Genomic DNA, 25,427 nt, shown 5'->3' with positions numbered 1-25,427 from the left:
ACCGGTATAATGTAAAGATTATATTCAAGTGCAACTCCTTTTTGTGTTTTGTCACTCGGAGTGGCACTCCGCAGTTATCTCCACCCTCGGCCGGCTGTGATTGGTGGCTAATAGACCCTTTCCATAATTGCAAAGCTACAGCTTTCCTGCAACATTTTTGCAAACAGCATGTGCAAACACAGTTTGCTTGTGTTATGTCACAGAAAATGTGAGCGTGGCTCCCTTTATGAAACCATGTGTAAGTGACCAGCCCCAGCATGTGCAGCTAGCACTTCAACATCATTTGAATGTTGACCGGTGCCACCATTAGTATGGTGAATTCACAGTGCAGAGAAGTGTACTAGTGAGTTAGACAAAATGGGTTATATAAAAGGCATACCTAAAAACGACTTGTATGTTTATGCTCGACAGAATTAACCGAGTAGTGCAGCGGCACCTTTTAGCTGCCCCAGGCTCTCACTGCCACTCTTGGAACGACGGTGTCGCAAAACCAGCCTCTGTCACCCGCGTGCGCGCGCTCTCCTGAGAAAGCAAGGCAAGGCCAGCGGGCAGCGAGGTGTTGTGCCCGACGGCCAGGTGGCCCTGGAATTCCGTATGCACAGAGGGCAGCTCGTATCGGAGATCATTAGCACCGGACTTACATCACAGTGCTAGTGGTCGTGCCCTCCCATTGCTATAGCTCCCCCTACCGGCTAGCTGCCCTGCGCATCCCGTGCGCTCGTCGTGAAGAAAGAGCAGGGGGAGAGGGCTCGTCGGGCATCCGTGAGAGCTGATGCTTCCTTTGTTCTGTACGTCGAAGTCTTTCTCTTTACGTGGCGCCCCCTGATGGCCCCCCTGCGAACAATGCGCAAGCCCCCTCTCTCTTCCCTCCCTCCTGCGGACCAGCCTTTTCCCTTGGCAGGCTGGAAGAGATGGTGTCACCCTGGCCGAGCCTTTGTTTCTGTCCGACCTCGTTTTCTTTCTTTCTTTTCTTTTTCCCCTGTTCTTTGTTTTTCTCATTGCCGCTGTTCAAAGGGCAGCTCCTCACTCGGAGAGTTGCCCCTTGGCCTTTTGATTGTTCCCTTTGGTCGGCTGGGATTGAGAGCCTGGACCCCCGTTCTTTTCTTTTTTTCCCTGTTGGCCTTTTAATTTCTCTCGCATTGTGACGCTGTTCGGTCGTGACGTGCTACTCGTCTCTGTGAGCGGGATTCGTTTGTCTTGCGAATCAGTAAAATGCGCGTGTGCCAATCTAGTCGAAGTCGTAGTGTACTATGCCGTTTTCACGCGGCATTCAGCCTTAGCATCCAACGAAGTGTGCGGTGTGTGTGAGTTCATTAAACAAATGTCTTCTGCAACTATATTCGAGAGAAAACGGATTTATTCTTTCTGTGCAGCTTCCTTTACAGTGCTTTTTCGTTTGTGTAATTGCTCTTTAGTAAATGTGAGGTGTCGATGGCTGAAACAGCTTACAGCAGTAATTTTGTACTCGCTCAAATGGGTCAGTACCAAGCTTCCGCGGTTAATCGTTTAAGCAAATGTTCGTTGTACTGATAACCGGCTTACTGTACGTGCCCAGAATGATGCAACTGCAGTGAACAAGAAGCATTCGCCTTTAGTTATTTTAGTAGCGTTGCTAGTAGCCGCGTGGGGGTGACACTCAGGTCGCGTCTCTTGTTGACACTATAGGCGGCGTCTCGCATCGCACCACGTTCATTTCGTGTCCATCCTGAAAAATCGGCGGTACAAAGCTCTTGAGCGCGTTTCTTCTATCCTTCGATCAAAAAAAATAAAGAGAAATGTTGCCACCTGCTTCACCAACACAGGAATTTCTTTCACTCTATGATGCTTGTGTTCCAGCGTCCTCTGCGTTTGCCCGTTCGTAGTGTCATCGGATGGTTCTCTGGCTGACTTCATGCAGCGTTGCCTCTCCCGAATGACAAAGGCACGCGTTCGGCGCACTTTCACGCATATCGCCCGCGCACACCGTCGCGGCTTTCCAATAGAAGTCAATGCTAAGAGGGTTCCCCGCACAAACGCGCACTTCACGCACTGCCGTGAGAATGCCGAGCCACGCGCTCACTCCGTCGAGGTGAGGGAACGCAATGTTCCGCTAGGAGGCGGGTAAAGGCAGGTCGCGACACACGGCACCCGTGCGCTGAGCGAGTTCTCCACATGGCTTGTGGTGCGGCGCGTGTCAGGTCCTGATGAAATAGACGAATCCTCCGGGCTTGCCCTTGGCGAAGGTGGGCTTCAGCGGCAGTAAATGGAAGCGCGTGGCAGGCGGCGGCGGGTCGGCCGATGGAGGTTCGGGCACCTTGTAGGGCGCGAACACGGGTTCGCTGCGCGGTGGCGGCGGAGCCACCAGGTTCCCGTACTCCTGTTCACGGGGCGCCTTGAAGAGGCCGCCGTGGAAGATTAGGAAATTGTTGCGTGACACGCGGTCCGGGTCCAGGGCATCTCCGCGGCGCTTCGTAAAGCGGCCTTCGCGCTTTATGCGCTCGAACTCGAGGATGCTGATGCGCTCGTCGTTGAACTTGAAGATCTTGGGGTACTGCGGGCCGCGTATGTAGTCGTACTTCGGGAACCCGCCTGGCCGGAGCCTCGCCTGGGGCCGTGGTGCGGGTGGCGGCGGAGGGGGAGGCGGTGGTGGCACGTGCTCCACTACGGCTGTCGGTGGCGGAACCGGGTCCTCGATGAAGTTGACCACCGGCTGGAGCAGTGTGAGCGGAGGCGGCGGGGGCGGCGCTGGCGGCTCGGTCAACTTGGGGGGCGGCTGCAGCAGCAGCTGGGCGGCAGGACCCCTGGGTGCCGAGAACGGGTCCTCGAAGAGCCGCGGCAGCTGTGGGATGAGCTGGTACAGTGTCTCCGGGTTCTCGTGGAAACTGATGGGCACCGCATTCTGATCGAACACGCCGCGGTACTCGAAGTGGTTGGGCCCCACATTGGTGAAGAAGAAGGACGCCTGCGCCTTGGGTCCGGGCGTGGTGCCGTTGCCAGAGCCGCTGCTTTCGTTGACGGCGGCTCGTGTTCCGTTCTTGCTGCTCGCTGGAGGAGACACGGACGTCTTGAGCGGACTCTTAGCTCCGCCGAACGGCTTCCGCGACCTGAGCGCACCTTTGACCTTCGAAGACGGCGGCACGGTTGGTCGCGGCGTCGTCAGCGTCACCTTCGTCGGTGTTCTGAACTTAGTCTGCGGCGGCGCTGACAGCGGAGGGACGGTCGGCCGCGTGCTTTGCTGCGTCGTGCGGAACTTCTTGGGGCCGGCGATGTCGTCCGGAACTAGGCGTCGTCTCTGCGGGCCGCCGCCTCGGACGGCCGGCGTCCGTGCTGATGCTGTCGGCCGCGCCAGGGCCCTCGGCCTGACCGTGGTGGTAGGGCGCGTAGCCTCCACGAGCCGTGGTTGAGTCGTGGTCGCCGGTGGCGCGGCGACTGTGAAGCCGTACGGCCGTGGTGGCTTGAGACGCGTCCCGTACGGCAGGTCGTCAGTGTTCCTCTCCTCGCTCTCCGGCAGCTGCAGCTTGTGGCTCGGCGACGATATGCTCTCGGCGGCGGCGAATCCCCGCCCTTTCGCCGCCTTTGGCCGTGTCAGCTCCGGTGGCTGCGCCCTCAGGTAGGCGTCCATGGGGTCGACGGGCTCCGAGGCGCGGCTCGCCGGCACGACCAGCAGCAGGCCTAGCAGCAGCAGCGGCAGTAGCGGAGCCTGCGACATCAGAAGGGAGAGCGTGAACGCTTAGTCGAGTGCGTGTGCCGGGATTGCGCGGCGCTTTTCACCAACCGGATCAGGTCGTCATTTGCTCTTTGCTTTAGTCGAGGGGGTGGTTAGCGATATCTATTTGAGTATCTGCGCGCGCGCGCGCGCGTGTGTGTGTGTGTGTGTGTGTGTGTGTGTGTGTGCTTTTTTTAAAGAAAAATCGAGCTCGGTATTCGCGAGAAAGGGGTGGAAGTGGTGCGGCATGCATTTGCCCGAGCACCGACCGCATCATATGAAAATGAGCGCCCAGCGTGCCCTGTTCTGACCTGTCTCCCTTCGAAAGCAGCCGGTATTGGGCTCGCTGCCAGCGCACGCACCCATGCCACTTACGCCCCCTTTCCGGGAACGGCTATTAAGCGTACTCCACAATGTCTCTTCTTATGCAAAATTACAGATAACAGATATTCTGCGCGAAAATTTCGTTTTTTCTTGTGCTCGGTTTTCCCGGAACGCTACCGTTTCTGCACCGTGGCATGCGTCGCGTCGTCCTTGTCTCTCTTTTCACTTCGCCCATCGAGATCGAGTCTCCACGCCGGCCATCGTCAAGCGGTCGATTCCGACGGACACGTACGATATAGTCTTAGCTGCTTTGCCCGCTTGCATAACCGACGGGGTCGACAGGGGTCGCCATGGTGGTCAGCGTGCGCGCGAGGCAATGCGGAACACTTCGTCGCCTAGAGCGGCGCTGATGCAACGCGCTGCCGAAATCGCTCGGTCCGGCCGTTCGGTATCTGCGCCGAGCAGAGCAGCCGGGAGCAACTTGGCCGGGCCTCCGATGCGCGAACAAAAGCAGTGCCCCCCCCCCCCGTGCGAATTTTGCGGCGCCACGACCTGTCGGTTCGAAAGGTTACGGGAGCGACGGTGCCGAAGGAGAGCGGACCGGCCGGCCGTCGGGTCCTTCGTGTCCTTGCGCAGCTGCGTGGAAAGCGAGCGTGCCTCTCACGCTGCCTGCTCGGCGTTGACATTACCTCGTTCATTTGCCGAGTCGTTTAGTGCGTCCTAAGCACTGTCGTTTGCATAGATGCCATTCTTCCGAGCCGCGCCTACGCGTTCTCTTTTTCTCCGACCTGTCTGCCTCGTCTAAGCGCTCGTCGCGTGCTCGCGCACTTTCGTTCAGACTCATAATCCCTGGCCTGCCGTTGCGAGGGTTGCTGTAGGCACGATGCTGCCCGAAGCGTCGCAATAACCGTTCGCGTGTTCTCGCTGTTGTTCCCTCTGCGCGCGGTGGTTGTCATCGAAACTGGCTCTCACCGAGTTGCCTCCCCGAACTATGCGCACTCCCTTCTAATACCCGTCGTCTGCCGCGAGGTCGCCCCGAGTGGTTTTTTTAGCGCTGACCGCAGGCCGTTTTTGTGTTCGTCGAACTTGGCACGACGCGCTCATCCGAGGCTCTTCGCGATTGTTGTGGTTTTGGCTGCGCGTGCGGCGTTTCGAGGACTCGGGAATATCGTGCATGCCGTCGTGACGGCCAGCGTGCGTCGTTCTCACGTTCGCCGGCCGGCCTTGTCTTTTATGTTGCGGCCACCATTGGACGGTGGCTGAATGCCGATCGCTTGCCTGCGAAAGACGATCTTCCGCGCTCGATTGGTCGGGATCGATCGTTGTGGCTCTTGACAGTGCACTGACTTGACGGAACTCGGCCGTAAGAATGAATGCAAAGGGGTTGAACGTTTCACATAAAGGTCGTTCGTAATGGGGTCTGCTGGGCTCGCAAAATGCGGCGCATCTGTTGAGTTTCCTGCGCGCGGAGCGTACAAGTATCCGTGGCGCTTTTTTAGCGATGGGTTGATCATTCGCCGATCTCCCCGCATAGTCGCTTTAAGTCCCAGCTCTGTCGCCTGCAGGGTTAATTAAAGCGAGAAGCAAATGGTAAGACACGTCTTCCGACCTGTCGTACCAACAGCCGCGTGCAAGAAGTTTTTTGCGGCTTTCATCAAAGCCCAGAAGTCAATGCAGTGGCCTTTCAGGTATATCGCATGTCGTCAAAACCGCAGAGCGCGTAAATAAACCTGGTTTTAGATAGTGTACGTATATAGCGGCCTCCAGTCAAAATTTGGCGTTGGATGAACGAGTGGGTGCGTCGCGAAAATCCCGCCAAAATAGACACTTTCGATACCGAAACCACTCGCCGGATGTGACGCATGATCCAGAACGCACGGATTCCCAGCACCACCTCCGAGACGAGGCGGCGACGGCGAGCACTGACAAGTCTTGGAAGCGACGTGCTCAAATTGACGGCATACTTGCTTAACCACCAAGTGCGCGCGTCGTCTGCTCAGGTGCTGTTTTAAATGTCGCTAATGAAGAAATTAGATTATCACCCATTCAGCACCGCCAAGATTGCTTCGGTAGTATGTGCTTCTCATTTATAGACAATTTACCCAAAGTGAAATGTCGTTGCAGTTGACCTTTAAGTAAAGGCTCTGTGAGGCGTGGTAAATTTTGGCGGCCCCTCGCGTCGGGAGTCCGCAGGAAGGGCCTCGACTCGCGGTGTAGTCGCTCCAATTGATGTCGATGACGGTTTTTCCAGAGTCGCGCTGCAAGTGCACCCTGCCCGTCTTCCTCGCTTCCGGATGCTTCGACGGCGCGCGACTTTCGCGGTAGGCGACGCGTGCTTGGGCCCATTCATCGCGACGCCGCCTGCGCGAGTTGCCTTTGTCGCCGGACCCGCGTGAGACAAAAGGGGTCTCCGCCACTCTCACCTCCCCCGCTGTGCGGCCGTTCAAGGTCCCCCCTCCTCCACACCCGGTGCCTGCTGGCGAAGAATAAGTGCGCGTGACCTGTTTCGGCGAGATGACCGGGGTCAGTCGCTGCCGCCGTTTGCTATGCCTCTGCCGCTGTGATCAGGGGGGACGCTTCGCGTTGCGACCGGAAGTGTGTGTCCCGGCTGCCGCTAGGACGGCGACCGATAAGATGTCGTAAAAAAGTTTGTTCTCAGAGGGACACTAAATAGCAACACCTGTTTAATTTAGCTTAATCCGCTAAACTTTTCAAAACTCTATTTGCATTTACTTACCGGAAAGGGTTGGTTATTTTCCAGAAAAAGAAATTGATGCCAACGTTTCCGTTTAAGAATTCCGTGCCGATCGAACCTTGGCGCCGGCATGTTAGTACGACGTCATTGATTTCGAAGTATACTTTCGCATGTTTGGACCCTTTTGTTCAGTAAGGGTTGTGAAAACTCATTCCTAGGTTTTCTCTCGCTCCTTTAGAATGCAATATAACCCTTGTTTGTTGAATTCCTCGCAAGTCTTGGAACAGACGACGGTTTAAATCTGGCGTCGCCAGATGCTGGCTCGTGAACTCCGATCTCGTCTACCATTTTTGAGCGTTTCTCCAGCTTGCCAAGAGTCCGCTCACGCCAAGACTGACGTTTCTGACATTCCAGAAGTATAACTCAGGAATCCTATTTAACGTTCATTTGTGTGTGTGTGTGTGTGTGTGTGTGTGTGTGTGTGTGTGTGTGTGTGTTAAGCGCCGTGCGAAAGACATCCATGACTGGAAGCACTCTTCGTGTTTGACAACCGACAAGTTCGATTGAGTTGGCGGGCGCTTTTTGCGGGCGGCTTTTGGGACCCTTGCGTGTTCCTTGCGCTGACGGTGCCGGTTTCGATACATGTGCCCCTCTGGGCACACAGTGGCGATGACTCGACGGTGAGGCGCCAGCACCAGTTGGCATGGGATGCGACAAACAGAATCGACTAACCGGTATGTCGTTAGACTGAAGAACGAGAAGTGGTTTGGCTCCGCGCCCACGAGCCTGAAATGTCTTATTCACATGACGGACCCTGGTACGACGACGCTCAAGTTCTTCGGGCGTACAAAAGAAAGGAATGATGCAGGGGCTACAGCAAGTGACTTTCTCAACACACTACTGGGACTCCAAGCAGATAAAGGCGGTACTAGCTAGCGTCATGCAGCAACAGTGCGAGTGGGAGATACATGGAACTCAATATAGTCCTCTGGGTGTCCTGCAACAGTGTGTCACGACGCCGGTATCGTCACTCCCGCATATTACCCTGTACTGCGTAGGCAGCACGTTTTGTTCGCTCTTTGTTGGCATTCACTTCATTGCTGTCGCTACGCGCGCGTATGAGCACCTTCAACTGCAGGTTGTGGAAAGCGCACGCACCGCAGCCGGTGCTTTTTTGGGTGGGTTCGCTGCTTCCCCGCCTGACGCTGCGCCGTTTCGCCCGCGCAAAGTCGTGGCAATAAAAAGACTCGCTCGTCGCCGTGTGAGGTACGGGAGTAGAACAAGTTCTCGCACGTGCCGCTGAGCGATCCTGCTCCGTTGCCACGTGACCAAGGTGTATATATATATATATATATATATATATATATATATATGCTGAGTCAGATAAATGGGCTTGAATTAAAGAAAAAAAGTAAAAGTGATCCTCTCCGGCGCAGAGCGTGTGTCGCGGTGACTGCACTGTCCCGTGTAGCAGCGGCGGCGGCAGTGCAAAGTGCCCGGCAAGTCGGCCTTTTTCCTAGGAAGCTCCCGGCACAGCGCACGCCATGACGGCCTCTTTTGTGTGCTAGCTCGCGGTGTTGTGTGTGTGGTCTCGGCAGTCGCGCGGCGGTTTACAAGCGCGCTAGAAAAATAATTTAGGGCTTCTCCCTCTCTCGCCCTGTATGCCGTCACGAAGCGGTTGCCGTAGAAGAAACAATCCATGCGCCGCCGCCGTAAACGCCGCTTGTGGCTGCATCCGTGATGCCCTGCCCCATTAGCACGGTAGCCGAAGTAGCAACGTCTTCACCTTCGCCGCCATCGTCACCCCGCGCTATGTGCTGTGCGTCGCCTCACGGCATTGTTCGCAGTACGCGCGATACCAAGTATCACCCGGCGAAATCTGCGATATTACCCGTGCTGGCGCCGGTTTTTACTTTTCTCACCCCGTTCGCCTTCGGGGGGGGCTCGCTTTCTTTTCTTTGGGCGTGCCTCTTGAAACCGTTGCCCCGCTTTCTTGTTTTGTTTTTATTACCTCTCTCTCTCTATCTCTCTCTCTCTCTTCTGTCAGGATTATCGCTGCCACCGTTTTAGGGTGCCTTGATATAAGCGCCGCCGGATGACGTGGTGCTGTCTAGGCATCCTGTGCCACCGGGTCTTTGGTATGTGCCCTATGGAGGACTTTGCATATATAGCGAAGCGACGGCTCTTATCTGCCTCCCCCTTTCCACGACTAGCTCCACAGTCGTTCCAGTCGGCATTGTCTGCAGTGCGAGCGGGCGAGCCCGCCGTGCAGGCTTGTGCCCCACGAAATGCTGATTTCGCGGGAGGAGACGTCGTCGTGGCGGCGGCGGATTTTCATTTTTCGTACACCGGCTCTCCTTCGCGGAGGCCAGTTTCGTTGCTTTGTGATGGCACACGCCTCTTCATTCTTTCCTTGCGTTCGCTCGCGGTCGGAGGCGGAGCTGCGAAGTTTCTGAGAGCGGTTGAAAGAAGCTTTGGAAAAAGAAAAAAAAGTAAATGCCCGGCGCGTGCCGACTCCGGGGTCTCGGTTTCCGCGTGCTGTGTGTGATGAGGAGCGAGGTCTGTGTGATCTCTGCTGTCACTTGTGGCACGACGCGGAAGGCGACGCGCCAGCTTTACACTACGCCTCACGTGAATGGAGTACGAAAGAGGTTTGCGCGCGCGGCTGTGCCCGTGGGGAAACTTATGATAAAAATTAACGCGTTGGTGGGAGCTTGCATGATTCGCTAGGCACGGTTGGCCTTGTCCGCATTTTTTTTTTTTTTTAATATAGAGTGGCCTTGAAACAATATCTCTGAATGATGTGCGCCCGTTCCCGCTGACGGCCGACCTATCCCTGCAGTTGTCCTTCGCTCCGATTCCCCCGCGTGCGTTATTCGATGAAAAAATGTCATATCTCTCGCATTGCAGTTTTCTCTTTTACTTAAAAAAAAAATCGAGAAACGTTAGAGGAGTTGGACGACCCAATTTCTAACGCTTTGCTATAAACCTGCAAGACCTACCCTGGAGTACGGCAACCGCGCTGTTAGTGGCGCCTTGTGGCGCCGTATATATCATAATGCGTTGAAAATGTAGCAGTTGCTGCTTCCTTTGACACAGCCAGGCTAGTGCACTTTGCCAATGGGCCAAAGGCGAAGATGACAAATCTCTGTCGTAGCTGGACGACAGACGCAGCAGCCGCATACGTAGTGATCGCGACTGAGTAAAGGTGGTCGGTGCCTTGCCTGAGACCCTTCACAAGCGGGCCTTACGGGTCGCTTTGGGTACGTCTTGCACCAGCAGATACGCAATAAAGATTGACGGAGACAGCGCCACGGGATGCCGCCACCAATACTGTTGTTCGAGCGTATGTCTTATGATATATATGCCTATGTCGAGCTGGCACTCTGTGCCATCGCGAGCGAGTGTCGCGCGGTTATAACTATTCTGTCGTGATGCGCATCGCTGTGCACGTGACTACCTACGCTAATACATGCTGTCCTGTCGTCTCACCTTGGTGTAAGACTCAGTGTTTTACCAAGCGTCTCACACCCCGCGCATGGCCGCAGTGACCTTGGCGTTGTGCTGCTGAGCACGGTGTTGCTGGTGCGATTTCCGGCCGCGCCCGCCGCCGCATTCCGATGGAGGGCTTAGCACTAGAACTATAGGCAAGGCCCGCTTTAGCGCGGTGTGCTTATGAGTGCAAGTTCGATAACCCCAAGTGGTCAAAATTATTTCTTTGTCCTCCACTATGACGTCTCCCCATAGTCCCCGTTTTGCCTTGGCATGTTAAAACCCACCAATCAGTCAATTACATCGTATCGTACATCGCTGTGAGTGGGGCCGTAGATTTCACGCGCGCTGACTTAGACTTTGTGCGGACTGCATTCATTATCAGGCAGGCGCATATGCGTGTGAGTGATGGGTAGGATCGACCGGGCTACCCTGCTGGTTTCCTCTCTTCGCTACCGTTGGGGAGGGGGTTCCCTCCGGCCGTTTTGCTGCTGCTGCTCTCTACATTCTTCTACGTGCACACGCGCGCGTGAGTTGCGAGAAGAGTCGACCTTCGCGAGTGCGAGGGGCAGCTGCCTGCTGAAGTCGCCTCGTTCCGCTGCGCGCGTTCGCGCACGCACGGATATGCAAATTGGCTTACTGCGGCTGCAGTTACTTTTTGTGCGTTCTCACTTCAGCTTCGTCCAGCGTGGCTTGCGCGAGTGCGCCGTGGCTACCGCTAGCCTCGACCACTCGAGCAGCCTCGCGTTCTTTCCTTCCTCCTTTTCTTTCTTTACAAGAGACACGTTCCGGACGTGTCCCGATGACAGGCCGCCGCCGCTCGGCCACATGAGTTTCTGCTGTCTGTCCGGCGGCACGCGCCTTGCGCACTGGAAATTTTTCTTTTATCCTCCTTGCTTCCACTCGCAAATAGTGGCACATTCTTCTACTACGTGTACACGTGCGCAGACGCGTTGTTTTCTGTTACCGTCAAAAGGCATTATTCCGTTCTTTGTGCCTAGGAAGATGGATTGGCCTTTCGGTCTATCCTCTCTCTCGCCTTTTCTTTCTGGAGGGGTGGGGGCAGAAGGTACGGAAACAAATATAGTATAGAAAATAAGGCCAAAAATAGGAACGCGGCACTGGCTGACTGGTCTATTTCAGCTTCAACGCCCGTGAGCGTCGAAGTAATTTAGCCTTACCGCCGCACCGAAGTTGCGTTGTTCCCCGGTGTGTGGTCCCGATTTTCATTCATTGACAGCTGCGCTTTCTCCCCGTTACTTCGCTGGAGCGACGAGCTCTCGCTCGCTGATGGGCGCCTGATAAATATGACACTGAAATTTGGGCTAGTTTGTGTAGGCACTTTGAAGCATATAGGTACGGCACATCGAGACGATATAGCGCTGAGCGACAGGTGTATTCCATTGGGGATAGCGGTGCTGCTACATGCGGGCCTTTCTTTTTTTCTTCCTCCCCCCCCCCCCTTCGGTTTACGTGCCTGTGCTATCTAACACTTTTGGTGTTGCGAATGGGCCGCCCGAGGCCGTCGCATGTTCCCAAATGCATCGAATGCATCTGTTCCGCTGGGTTTTAGCTGAGACGCTATGGTCCATTGTCTTTGCAGCGAAGCGCGAATGTGTTATGAAACGCGCGGAGAACTCGTTCCACAGGCGCCAAGCCTTCATCAGGCAGAGCGATAAAATAAATAAACAAACAAAAGAAGCGACCCGCGCAATTCCGCGCGCGTTCTTCGGCGCTCAGAGAAGCTCCGAACGGGTCCGAGCGGCGGCGGCGGCCGGCGGATGCAGCAGCAGCGGCGTCGGTATTCGGAAAAAGAAGGTCGCGTTGGGGTCGGCAGCGGCGGCGTGGGAATCCCATCCACCTCTTCTGCGGCTGCCCAGCGTGGCTCGGACGTTCTCCGTGCCAACCGGCGTGCTGATTGCCGCTGGTCGGCCTTGGACGTCCGCGTCGGCCAGCGCGTCCCGGTGGCTTTCGCCGTGGCCGTTTAGATGCGCCGATCCCGTGATCGATCTGTGAGGCCGCGTGTTCCTTCGCCGCCGGCGGTGGCTCATCCTTCGGGGATGATCCGCGACTTGGGACTCCGTGCGGAGCTCGATCACGGTGTCGTTTTCGAAGCCTTCGGTTTTTCACGACGACTCGCGCTCAATTCGGCGCTTCTTGGCTACCGACGCCTAGTGCCGAATTCTCGCTGGGAGCTCAGTTTGAGAGATCGCCTTCATTAAGCGCCTTTCACTGGCGCTTTGTCTCGCTTCGCTCAGGTGCAGATGAATTATGAAACGGTTCCTTATTGCTCGATTGGGTTTTCGTGCTGTGCGCAGCCGACGTGAGCGCTTTTTCGTTTGTCGTTCCTGCGAGTGTGCGAGCCATACCGATGCTCTCAGTCCGAGAGGTACTTTGCGGAGAATGGCCTAATGCGGCGCATATAGGTGTTGTGATCGCTCACTTACATTCCTAAATACACCGTCACTTTATATATTTCGGGTTGCGCAGCATTTTCGAAGCTAACCATTGCGTGTGGGATACAGATTTCAGTTACGACCGAGAACGTATAAGCAGTGGACCTGGGTTTAGTAAGGCGCGCTAATTTGCTTTCCACGACAGTGCTGATGTAGAGGCGACCGTGCTAGATTCGGTAACATGTCGTTCTCAATCAGAAACTATCCTTTGGCCACGAAGGGAATTGGTCGGGCGGCTGGGAGGTTTTGCACGACTAGTTCGTAAGGCTTCGCGGTTGTCCGCAATTTTGTCCTCAAACTGCTTGGCAAGAGCATTGTACAGCTCGCGTAATCGCAGGAATTCTTCGCGCTTTACGGGAACTCTGGAAAATTGCTACACTGCGCAGTGCCGCCCGAATTCGGAGGCCATGATAATAGTTTCGACTTTGATCTGCATTTTCTGACACTCAATACTTTTAACTTATGTCACTGTTTTTTTTTTTTTTTTTAACTCTGATACTGGCATCTTCTTTTTGATGGCTGTGCCACAGCGCGTCTGCAAGCGGGAAAGAGAGATCTTGACTTGCAAACCTCCGCGTTTCTTTTCTAACTCCTTGAAAGACGCCCACTTTGTGTGTGTGTTTTTATGTTACTGCGCACCTTGCCGTTTGTTTTAGAACTTAGGACTGGGCCTCTACCTCGCCGACGCAACTATACGATTGCCGAAGTGTTAGCCCGTCGGAAGGAACCGTTGCATGCATTAGTGGCGTCAGGGGACGTTCCAGGTCAGGCCAAGGTTAGGAAGAGCACTTGTACAAGACCCGTGGGCGGTTCGTGACCTCGCTCTCGAGATTATCATCTTTCTTTTTTACGACAGCCAGGAGTGGCCTCGTTCCGATGATATCAACACGTCGGTCCGGCGTGTCAGTTCCTTGTCTCTTGAGCTCCCGAAGCCAACGCTGTGATTGACGGCTACATGCACACCCTTGTCGTTCTCGCCAACCCGCCGGCGGCACTTGTCCCCAGTAACTTCGCTTCGTGGTGTAAGTGACGCCGCCGGTGCCGCTCGCCTTTCGCGTATAAGCAGGTGCACATGCCGTTGCGGGAACGGGCACTCTTGGCGTAACACCGCCGCTCTGGTTTCCACATCGACCGAGGCTCTTCTTTTGAGACGGTTCTGGCCTGGCTTCGTTTCTTTCTCTCTCCCCCCACTTTTGGAATGTGTGTAAACTCTACACGCACGTCTTGCACTTACTGTTGGCTGCGTTATTTTTCGTTTGTTTTTAACTTCATTGCGGATGGCCCGTGGACTGCACGTGAAGGCTGTTTCCTCGCGAGGTTCTATTTTTTTTTTTTCTTTGCCGGCACACTTACCTCCCGCCCACCACCTTTTTTTCACTCATTCATTCACACTTGCTGCAGCGGGCGCGTGTTGTTGCAAAACGGTGGAGGCGCTACGTGTGGGGCAGCGACGCACTGGCCAGCAGCACGCATCGTTAGCAGCCAAGCCAAGAAGGGGTCGCGGCCGCCGTTGCGATGCTGCATGCAGCCGCTGACGGCGGCCCCCCTCCTCGCGCTGCCGCCGTGCGCGCGACACACTTTCGGGGCTTCTTAATTTGTACGACGTCCCATATCGCCTGGCGCCGTAATAACGGTAATTTCGCCGCGCCGAGTCGCATCTGCCCTCCTCCCGCATTTCCTTCTTTTGCGCGGCGGCTTCGCTCGCCTTCCTCTGTCACCGTGGTCGCCTTTGTTTCGTCGTCGCGGCTCGCGCAGCGACGACGCCTCGGCCAACGGTGACACGCCGAGAGAAAAGGATCTGTGTCGGGCTTCCTTCCGGCCACCCTAGCTGCTTCTGCGCGCGGGTATTTCACTCTCCCTTGCGGTGCGGAGGCAAACCTCCCTGCCTCTGGTGCCGGAGAAAGGCGTGTCATTATCGTCACTCGCCCGCCGCATCCGCGGGCCGCTCAAACTCGGAACCTGCTGGTTTTTGTCCTCGGCGCCGGAACTACGGCGGAGCTTGCTTTCACTTCTTCCATCGTTTTCCCGATATCTTTTTCTTTGAGCCTTCCGAGTACCGCTTCCTCTACGTCTGGACGTCGTCCACTTTCGCTTTCAGGCAGTTTTACTTCTTTGTTGAACTTTTCGTTGCCTTTTTGCTCCTTATGTCTCGCCATGATGCTTAGAAATGATGCGTACCGTTGATCGGCCCGGCTCTTGTTTCTTCTCCGCGCCTTTTCCGAACTAATGCTGGGTCGTACAAAATGACTGTAGTGACTGGCTTGTGGATTCCGAAACGAAAAAGTTCCGGGTGACGGCGCAAACGCCTTGCCCGCATTGCGGGCCCTGTCCTGGCGCTTTCTTTCTGTTGTGCCTTCTCTGTCGGTCTCGTGCCGTTTGTACGGGTAGCTCTTTTCCTTCGCCCTTGATGCGTAAAAGGCGCAGACGCCTGCGCCGTTCCCGACGCTTTTTATTCTTCCTTCCCCCGTAATAACGGTTTTCTAAGGGCCAACTCGAGAGGAAACTGTTGTTGAATGTGTGTTCTCTTGCATCATCGCTCAACTTCGGCTGCGTCCCAGCTCTCATTTTTCCCCATCTTGTTGGGCTGGCCAACGGACGCGTTCTTTTCAATTGGCGTCTGCGCGCCGCCGCCGCCTCGTGCCGCTTATTGGTTTCGCGCCTCTGTTGTCCACTTGGCTCACCGAAATGCCATCGGCTCTGACCGTCGTCTTTGGCACTCGCCGTTACGCGGTTCGCATTGTTTCTTCTCGCCGTGCCTTCAGTAGCTGTACGTCGGCGCGATTATCGGAACCTCGCCGCGCGGTGCCAAGACAGCTGCCGGAGGACACCAGAGTCTTATTCCTCCCACGTCCCTCACGCGCCGCCGCCGCCGACTAGTATACCCGGCGATGATACGGACGCTCTCCCGAAGGTTGCCAAGAAACGAAAGAGCGGGGCTCGGCAGAGGCAGGCAGGTTGCTGGCGCCTGGTACGCGCTACACTCTGGTATGTCGATAACGCTGTAACGGTGGTGACGCGTGCATCACACGCGGAGGCGCGTTAATTAAGGTAGAGGTACTATGTCGAAGAAAGGATGGCACTTTGGCAGCAATGCCCCCCCTCGTCCCTCTTTCCCCTCCTTTGTTATTGCGTGAATGTCTGGACTGCAGGCTCGAGATGAGTATAGCACGCAGTTGGCGTATCTGCTTGGGTTCTTGAGCTACTGCGGAGCGACTGGGCACGCGTTTTTCTTTTTTCTTTTTCATTGAATAATTGCTATGTCGTAATTCGGATGAAGTATGTCGCGGTGACTTACTGCACCACTTTATAGTTGCGGATGTGTGCTTAGCTCACTCGCTGCCCTTGGCTCGTGTTCGGTAACGCAGGCTATGTAACCTTGAATAAGCGCGGCCCGCCCGTTAAAGGCCAATTGCAGGAAATTTTGCACCGCGAAACGCCTGGTCTCTGATAGAGAGGATATAGATGGAGCAGCTTACTTGCACAATTGTCCGTTTGAAACACGACTGGAGGCGCCAAGAAAGGCTCGCAAAAGTGCACGTTCCTTATACCGAAAATAAAAAAAAAAGTGCTGTTATTACTGCTTGCTGGAAGTGACGCATAAATCAGAACATACGGCTCCTCGACATGACCTCCAAGGTGCGCAGCCAAATCGCGGAGGGGACGTGCTGGGACTAGCGTTGTACATCCGCTAACCATCTAAATACGCGTCGCCTGTTTCTCGAACCTGCATTCCAGCACAGCAGCTTAATGCTCTAACCATTAGGCCACCATCGCGCGTGTGCTTCTCGGTGTTTGTAAGGTCTGGCGCGTGCGTCACATGCCAGTTATTCGCATTCTTCCCTCGGGGCAGCTAGCGCTTCGAGAGGCCGGGTTACACTGCATTGCCCTCGGGATCGGCCCGCATTTTTCGTCAGACAAGTGGCTACATCGTGGTCGCAGTCCGCCTATAACGCTGTCGCATTAATATATACCGTTCATAACAAATTTAGCCAAAGTAAAACTTAAGCAGACCATCTTGGTTTGCTTATGTAGTTCGCCTCGTCGCTTCCACAGAATGGACAGCTTCGTCTAGGCACTCCACTTTGAATGCACGTTCACATTTGCGAAACCCGGCGAAGTGTCGAAAGCGGACGAATACCATTCGTCGAGCTACGGAAGAGGCCAGCGTATACCTTAATAGCGCCGTCTCGTTTCGCCTTCTAGTGGCGCGCGTCGGCGTCCACCATCGCGAGAGCGAGCTTCGCGACGGTGTTCGCACCCACGTTGCGCGCAGCAGCGCCGAGAATCGTGCGTCACTTATGCGAAACCTTGACTCGCAGCGGTTGTTCTCCTGCACGAAACGCCTCCTCTGTCGAACGTGGTTCACGGTCTCCACTTTCTTTTTAAGCATTGGTTTCAAGCTCCTGCCGTCATCGCTTTTCCTCCTGCGAAGGTGGTGGATCCCGCGCGACTCGTCGGCAAATATGACGCTCGGAGAGAACAAGACCGTCGCTCGTTGTTTATGCGAAAAGGGGAAATAATAAATTAGTCGTATTTTACGTCCGCGCTTTTGTTTGACGAGAAGAGAAGGCGTGCTTTCGTGGGCGCTTATTCGACCGTGATTCCGTGCTGCGTCGAAACAGCAGCAATTTGCAAGTGTTAGTCGCAAGCTGGGCGGACGTAAAGAGTTGCCGGCGAAGGGCACACACGATAGACATTCTCCGTTAGACGTGGCACAAAATTTTGCAGCCATATGGCGTTGAACGTTTTTTGTTGTTGTTATTGTTGTTAAGTTCAATTTTTCTTTGTTACCCCTTCATTCTATTCACCACAGGACGGCCTCCTCGCATCTAAGCGACATGACCGGAATATGAAAAGATCCTTTTGTCGTGCTTTCGCATAGACATAGTTAGACAGTGCGGCCAGTACCGGCGGCGTACAGTCTTAAAGGGATTCCTAACTACCACGTTGTGCGTGAAACACGTCCACGTGTTCTCTTTCTGTGGTCAGCGCCTGAGAAATAGCGGCTCAACGAGCAGAATCCGGCAAGTGGCGCTTACGCCGGCACCGGGGGGCGGCTCTAACAACGGATGCGCGCGCCCTCGCCTCTGCCGCGTGTTTCCGCTGCGTATTCATGCGTGTGCCCAACGTGGGCGGTACCGCCTTGCGAAGGAGTCGCGTATGCGCTCCGCGACGACGACCACGTCGTAACCTTGCTCTCACCGTGGGGTTCGCAGGGTAGAGATCCCCGAAGCGCTCGAAGTTCCTAGCGCGCCGCTTCCGAACGCGAAGAAGCCTCCGCGCGCTCATGCGATTAGCCCAGTTGTGTGTTTTCCTCACCTCCCCTCCCCCGCTTTCGCTTTTGTGTGCCGAGCTCCGCTGAACAGCTTCTCCCGCTTACACCGGCTCGGCGAAGCTAAAGGTTGCTGCGCTTCTGTTTCTGGTCGGATGGCCTGCGTTCTCCTTGGCCGAGCGATTAACGACATTAGACGTCGCGTGACGCAAACGTGGAGAACGTGCCTTCTCCCGTGCGCGCGCGCGCGCGATGCGGCGACGAGTCTCTGCAAATTATTGGCGACGTAATTTTGTCGCATTCTTCGAGGACCCGATGACTACGCCCGCATTGTCCGTATTCGTTGTTCCGTTACATCCGCGTGGTCCAGTTACACCCGTGTGTACCTTATATTGACCCGCATTGTCCCGTTACTCATGTATGGTGTGCGCTTTCAGATGCTGTCTCATGCGTTCTCCCCCCCCCTCCCTCCACGCCTCCGCCCCCCCCCCCCCCCAACGTGAAGATGCCCGCGCATTGTGCACGGGTCGAGTCTTTGTTATGAATTAATGACGCGCCGAGCTGTGTAGCATTGCAAGGGAGGTCGGAGGGAACCTTTCATTGTTTTGATTAATCCGCCTAACAAGTAGCAGTAGCTTTCTTGGCGAGCTCATTTTCCAGCGCTTGTGTGGACGCAGATTTCGCGAAATATGTGACATTTGTCTGAACGAATGTATGTGTCACGAGTCAGCGGCTGTAAATGAAAAAGTATGCTACATCGCGAGTCTCACCGTTTTTGGTTGGTTATAGATTGTTTTTCCTTCTGTTTCAGTCTCGGCAACAAGTAACGTTTGCACGATGCGCATCGTTTGCACGACACGCGTCTGCATGGACTGTGAACTGGCGACGCTTGAGCAGAACTTACAACCAGAGAACTCGCAAAAGCTTGAGAGAGGTTATGCGCTGAAACGCCGCGCCGATCTTCGTAGCCCATCTCCCCTCGAGCATGTTTGTATTTATGGTCGCTAAATCGGCTTCTCTCGACCGGCTTTTTGAACGTCGTTGGCCAGACCCATCAGGCAGAATGATGCGACCTTGTCTAACCTCTCGCAGTCGTATTCTGCCCATTGGCGGCTGTGCGCACGTCCTTCCGCGGCGCGCGCGCGTCGTAGTTGCTTCGCGCGGCCTCTCTTGGCTGACCAGTTTGCGACGGCGTCCTTCGGAGCACTGTATTATAATACGATCCGCCTCTGGGTACGAAGCGAGCTCCCGTTCCTGTCCGGTCGCGTTGCGGCGCATTCCTGTGTCTACCGAGTGACCCCCTGCGCTTGCTTGTCACTTGCTTGTCCCCCTGCGCTTGCTTGTCATTCGACGGTGAATACCGTTCCCCTGCGAGTTCCGCCGAACCTGGCAGTTATATCCGCGGAGGACCAGTTTTTGGCGCCCGACCTTAGAGTTGGCGTAGGTCCCCGCCTTTGCCGGAAGACCCGATAGGTTGCTCTGTTCCTCTTGCGATCTCGGGCAGAGAGAGAACAGGAAAGGGGGGAAGGGCGGAAGCAAGTGAGCAGGCCAATATCTGCGGAGGGCCACTTTACTGTGACGGGCTAGCACGAGCGACGGGGTGTGCGGGATGTCGTCAAACGTGTGGGCTCCGAATCCGTGGCATGCATTGGTGTAGCGGCCGCTCTTCAGACAGATAACTGTTGTTGACACGGCGCTATGTTTAAACATGTACTCGTGACAACCATCGTAATTGCGTGGTGCTCTCGCTGTCGTGAAGCGCCGGTCCAAGAACGTGTAAACTGCTATAGCCATGAGTTCTGGGAATACGATGTTGCTGGATAAGAAATCAAATCGAAACTTAGGGAAACATCACGTACTTAGACTGATACTACCGTACACCACTGTGACAGGCAATGTTTTTCGTGCCTGTAACAGGTCATCCTACTTTCTTGGTGCATCCGTTTATCATTTGAGCTTTCTAAGTTGGCGTAGAATTACCGCCTTCCATGTTTTTGCATGAAAGAGCTTTGGAAATAGCGCACGAACAGCTTGCATTCACTGAGAGAAGCTTAGCGCGATACCGTGCCCATAAGATGCGTGGCGCCACCGCGCATGCGCAGAGCCTTGGATAATTCGTACGCATAGCAGGCCGAAATATTTAGTACGCAGAGCACATAGCTTGCGGCGACTTAGGGTCGTTAATACTTCTGTTGGCTAAAACGTTCCTTTGTGTTTTACTGGCGTCATTTTCTTTCGCCTTCTTTTGTTCGCCATCTGATAGAACGCCTGGCTTTATAGGGAACGAAGAATCCCATTCACCATTGTAACTCTTCTGGCAGCCGGAAACAGTGCACTTACGCACTTATACGTAGTTTTATTGCGGGTTTTAAATAACTTCTGCCCGCCGTCTGCTCGAACCGAACGAACTGCATTGCAGTCTGCGGGGCTGCTCCTCCTACATACGCCCACCACGCTCCGACCCCTGATACAAATTGCCTTGGCATTTGCCAAGCCATCCTTGTTGCTTTAAGTTCGTTCGCCGTCATGCTTATTCCACATTGAAACGCTTGCCCGACCGAACTCGTTATGGGTGTTATGTAAATCTCCGGTAAAAACTTTCGCCCTCGAGTTTGCATGTAAACAACGTCGCCGCAACGATAGCGCGCCGTCGCCTCGTAAGCGATTAGATTGATGAGCGCCAGCCGCTATAGTAACGCTGCTTTCCTTCCGGACTGCCGTTGTTTGCGATCGAACCCGTGACCCCTACCCTGCTGCGCGGCGCTATTTTTCGCCGTGATCTCTTTCGAGAACGCTCGTGTGCGTTACGGCTGCTTGCCCTCTTCCTCCTCCTATAGCCGCTTGCGTCGCACTGCGGGCTTAATGTAAGCGCGCAGTGCTGCTGGTGCCCTGGTGCGAACGAAACAATGATCAGCAAGAAGAGGAAGAAAATACACCCGAATCTTTCTCCTTTCTTTCCGGAGCTGCTCGCATGAGTCGACCTTTCAGGTTACGTTGTCTCTTCCGGCTGTGCCAAACACCGAGCGCGTGCAACCCAAGACAGGCATTCCTCGGCGGGCACAGCGCTCGAGTTCTTCTTTGTTCGCCGGTACTCCGCCTTTGCTTGGCCAGGTTCCGTCTTTCGCTTGTTTTCTGCGCTTGTTTTTTCTGCTTCCGTTGGGCGCTTTACAGTTGTCCGCGTCGTTGCGTTTGTTTTGTGGCCGCGTCTCCTCTTCCCTTTATCTTCGCGGTCATCGGTGGGCCGTTATATTTTTCTTCCCTTCGCGGTTCCCGCCGGAACTGTTTGTCCGTCATTGGGATCATGTTCCACAGCCGTCGCATTGTTTCTCCGTCGCCTCGTCACGGAGGGCGGCTTATGGATCTGCCCTCGCGCTGGGGTTGTGCGTGCGCGAGCACGAACCGGACGCCGGTTTCCGTCCACACCGTCCACTTTCGCTTAGTTGTTTATGAATGGCCTCCGCTATATAGAACAAGTGCGACGTTTGCTTGTGTTACGCGGCGCCGGCAGCGTTCGCGCACAGTGGCGTCACTATTCAGTAATCGCCAAGCGCAAAATGCATTTGAGCCAAACACACAACGTGAACATTTTTAGAAACTGCTCAGAAAGCCAAGTGTGTACGACGTCTGAGAAAACGATGGAGCGGTATCAGAAAGCTTCGCCTATTGCGATCGATGGGCCACCATGGCTATTTAGATTCAAATGCATGTTCTTCTTGTGCAGGCTATTGTTTTCGCTGTGTCGTCATTTAACCCGACTTTGCTTGCCAGCGAGACCGATGCGTCTTGATGTCCAGTGCGCATCTGTTCAGCGTCCTAACCTTTTGCACGGCTAGGTTACTTTTGTTTTACGACCGAGCATGCTGCCAGCTCCTGCCCCCTTAGGCCGATCACCGCAGCTGAACAGCTGGAAGGCCTTTTATGTCGCCGCGTCTGATCACGAACTCGTTTTACCTGTCCAGTTAATCCAGTGACCACCGGTGTCGGTTGCTGCTCTTCTCTCAATGTCATTACTTCTTAACATTCCCAATCGGCTGGAAAAGTGCGCGGCCCCGTCGAAGCACTCGCCTCGCGCTTTCGTTTTGCTCCTTCGTTTCGTTACGTTGTCCGATCTCGCTCTCTTTCTTCCCATTGCGCTCGGGGCCTCCGCGATATAAAGAATTGATATGTCCGCTCCTCGAGAGTAATGTAAGGCTCGAGGGTGCTAGTTCCGCGATAAATGACTACTTATTCGCGCGCGGACAATGGTGGTGATCGCGTGACCCGGGCGGGATTTGCGCGCCGTGAATGGATCACCACCACCACCACCGCCGCCGACAGACCCGTGAATCGGGAGGAGGAGCGATCGCTGGGCAAGGTCCTTCATTTACGCCCAGCTTGTGCACTGGCCCCTGCCTGCCTCGCTCTCGTTGTGGGCGACGGGGCTCCCATTTCGTGTCCTTGCGATTGTCATTGTAATGCCTACTGCACCCGCGTGCTGACGACAGGCGAAACTGGTCTCGCTGCTTCTTCCCGCGTGGTGGACCGTTCGTTCTCTCGCGTTTGCCAGCGAGCCCCCTTTTGTGTCCGTCTCGTTTTCTCAAAGGAGCTCTGTGGGTACAGCGCGTTATTGCCATCTATTAAAGTGCACTTCGCCGCTGCGGGCCTTGCCCGCGCACTGTCGTTAGTTCCAGCATAACCCGTTGAGCGGCGTTCCGTCGCCGTACTGTGTCGCGAAAGCGGAAGACCATCCATCACTGGTCTTGCGCAGATTCTGTCCACATCATTGCGCCGCTCGCGGAGCCTTTCCCGTTGATGGTTGATCTTAAGACCATCTTTGTCGACCTGTGCCCCAACGTTGCTGTTTGTTTTTCCCTTCGCTAAAAGGATTGAGCCGCGCGCAGTGCGGCGGCTCAGGCTTACTGTAAAGTTCGCTGGCGTCTGTGTCGCATGCTTTTGAGTTTTATACTTTCCCGTCCCTCGTCATTGTGCTGGGCGTGGCAAACCGATCAGCGCGATCAGTGGCGCTGGCTCGGTTTCCTTCCCATCGGCCGTTGTTTGTATTGTTTCTCCGCGGCGTTGTTTGTGCGACCCGTTGAACGGTCCTCGCCTCACCTGCAATAGCGGCAGCCAAGCCGTGGTCGCTGAATATTGACCGACGCCCGTTACCTTTCGCGGTAATTTTGAAGTATCTTGTCAAAATCGGTAGCGGCGCTCTAGTTGCAGCCGTTGTTGAACCTCAGCACACTGTTATTCGAATTGCCCCCTCTGCTCCGTGGTTCCATATCGGCTTTTCCTTTCGGTCGACGTTTGGCATATATTACCGCATCATTGAAACACAATTTGAAAGAGCTTATTCGAGCCCGCTCGGACAGTAAAACTTTTTCATTCTTCGGTTGTGTGAAATGTTCTTTCAAACGATGTCCATGATTTGCCTATACTGCGAAGCGATAAGTACACTACCGCTGGCGTTGTATGGCGAAACATGCCGTGCTAAGCTGCTTAATGTCACACTTCTCTGCAGACCAGTGTTTTATCATTTCGCGATATAGGCACAGCGCGCTGGAAGAAAACAGACTGAAACAAACAGTTGACGTACATGTCTAGAAAATGAAATACCCTATTCCTTTTTTATTTATTTAGTTTTTATTGAACGCGTTGCACGTTAGTGTTACGAGCTCAATTCGGGGAGCGCTCTGGCCATGGCTCGCGCGTTGCAACTCATACTGAACGTAGTTCTACAATCAAGTGATTTTCATAGAACTAGGCACTACTACTACTAGGGTAGCCTAAACCAGCGGTAAACTAGCCTTCGCAGCGTTGTAAAAACAAATGCTTTTCCAAGTTACTTTCCTCGAAAGGTTACCGCGTTTTAAAGCAGACGTGGCCGAATACGCAATCGCCCTTTTTCACCAGACGTTTGACTTTCTTCACCTCCTTGGCTGTGAACGGTTTTTCCCCAACGCGGTCGTCCTTGCGAAACCGCTAGCGTGCGCGCGGGCGATTGTTCCTTCCGCGCACTGCGTCCTCTCCGCCGGGGAGCCTGTTTGCGCTGCCTCGGGGCTTCAGCGGGGACGCAGAATCAGCGGCTGACCGCGGTATCCTCTCTGACCACTGTGCCCCTCCAATGCACTCGTCCTGTGCGCCCTGATGAAACCAGGCTCCGCGAAGTTGCCCTCATGTTGCCCTCCCCGCCGGGAGTTTGCAAGCAGATGCACTGGCGGGCGTGATTGGGAAAGCTCGCTTCGTCCGCGGCAGTTAGCCGCACGCGTAGCCGGACACTTGCTTCCATCTAAGGGCCGATTTACGCTCGAGCCGCCCATCGCCGCAAGCCGCACTGCATGCATGCGGTCGCGCGAGAAATTGCACGTATCCAGAACTTGTGCACAAATTACCATTTACACTGTGTGCACAGTGTGTACCTTACACATTGTAAACCGAAATTTGTGCGCAAGTGTTTGATACGTGCAATCTTTCGCGCGACCGCACGCGTGCGGTGCGGCTTGCGGCGATGGGCGGCTCGAGCGTAAATCGGCCCTTATTAGCGCCCACCTTTTGATGCGAGCAGTCGGCAGGGAAGTCGAAAGTTCAGGCGGTATACCGGTCTGCTCATGATTTTCATTTTGCCTTAATCTGCCAGTGACAGCTTTACTGGCTTACAGAGTAGTCCAGACGCTTCCAGCGACAACCGCGTCATGTTGTTCGTGTACAAATGACCGTAATCCGTACCTCGCGGCGCTGATGCACGATCCACTCCGGCCCGCTCCATAAATCTCAATTGCTCGCCGCAAATGTGCTCTTACCTGTCGCCGTGCTGGGCGCAAGGACGTCGTCGTCGTTCGCATGGCTCCTGCCGGCGCCTGCGGCGGCTCCTCCTCCTGTCGCCTCGTCCGTTCGGTCCCGAACAAGTGTATATCCTCAGTAGTAGACCGGAGTATTTAGATGGACGCACTGAGAAGCTTGTCGTTAGCAGTCCTTCACGCCTGGGGCGCTGTCTCGTAGCCGGGGTAGCCCTTCTTCGCGCACTGTGTGACCACGGGGCTGGTCAACTTGCGGGGCCCGGTACGCGAGCGGTAGCGCCTCGAAACAAGAGCAGTGCGCTGCGGCAACTGCTTCTCCGCCGCTTCTTGTCTCGCATCCCTGATGAGTAGCGCTGCTCTTCTCCCGTAGGCTGGCAATTAGCGGCGCGCGTCTTGCGAGCGGGTCGGCGCGACGCACTCGGGGGGAACGTGCGCGCGGACGCCTTTCTCGGTCGTCGTCGTTCAGGCGGGCGGGAGCCTGTCGTTCCGGCGTCTCTGGAGCACGTGGCTGGCGGCGTCACCGACGGCGACGCGAACGCGGCGAACTCCTCCACTCATGGCGGGGTGGGCGGCCGCTTCGACGAGCCGGTCCGGAGGATGCGCGACCACTGACTGACGACGATGCGGCTCGGCAGACGCTCCCGGAGAAGAGTCGCCCGCCATGCTCCCTTCTCGCCGCTCTCTCCTTGACCCCTCGTCCCTCGCCCCGCGGGAGAGTCTCTCCGCT

General features: G+C 55.2%; 2 protein-coding genes across 2 annotated transcripts in view; one reads left to right on the top strand and one right to left on the bottom strand.

Moving 5' to 3' along the window:
* The window catches only part of Naa15-16 (N-alpha-acetyltransferase 15/16), a 116,444-nt gene that overhangs the window by 41,158 nt on the left and 49,859 nt on the right, over positions 1-25,427 (top strand). The gene's annotated exons all lie outside the window — the stretch shown is intronic.
* Positions 1,340-25,427, bottom strand: LOC126535875 (uncharacterized). Its single transcript, XM_050182721.3, has 2 exons — positions 24,704-25,427; positions 1,340-3,679 (listed from the first exon to the last, which is right to left on the bottom strand). Exons 1-2 carry the CDS (start codon positions 24,743-24,745, stop codon positions 2,174-2,176), a joined length of 1,548 nt encoding a protein of 515 aa, XP_050038678.1. The 5' UTR covers positions 24,746-25,427; the 3' UTR covers positions 1,340-2,173.

Source organism: Dermacentor andersoni, chromosome 4 (genome assembly GCF_023375885.2).
Source record: "Dermacentor andersoni chromosome 4, qqDerAnde1_hic_scaffold, whole genome shotgun sequence".
NCBI lineage: Eukaryota > Metazoa > Arthropoda > Arachnida > Ixodida > Ixodidae > Dermacentor > Dermacentor andersoni.
This window is presented reverse-complemented; position numbering and strand designations above follow the sequence as displayed.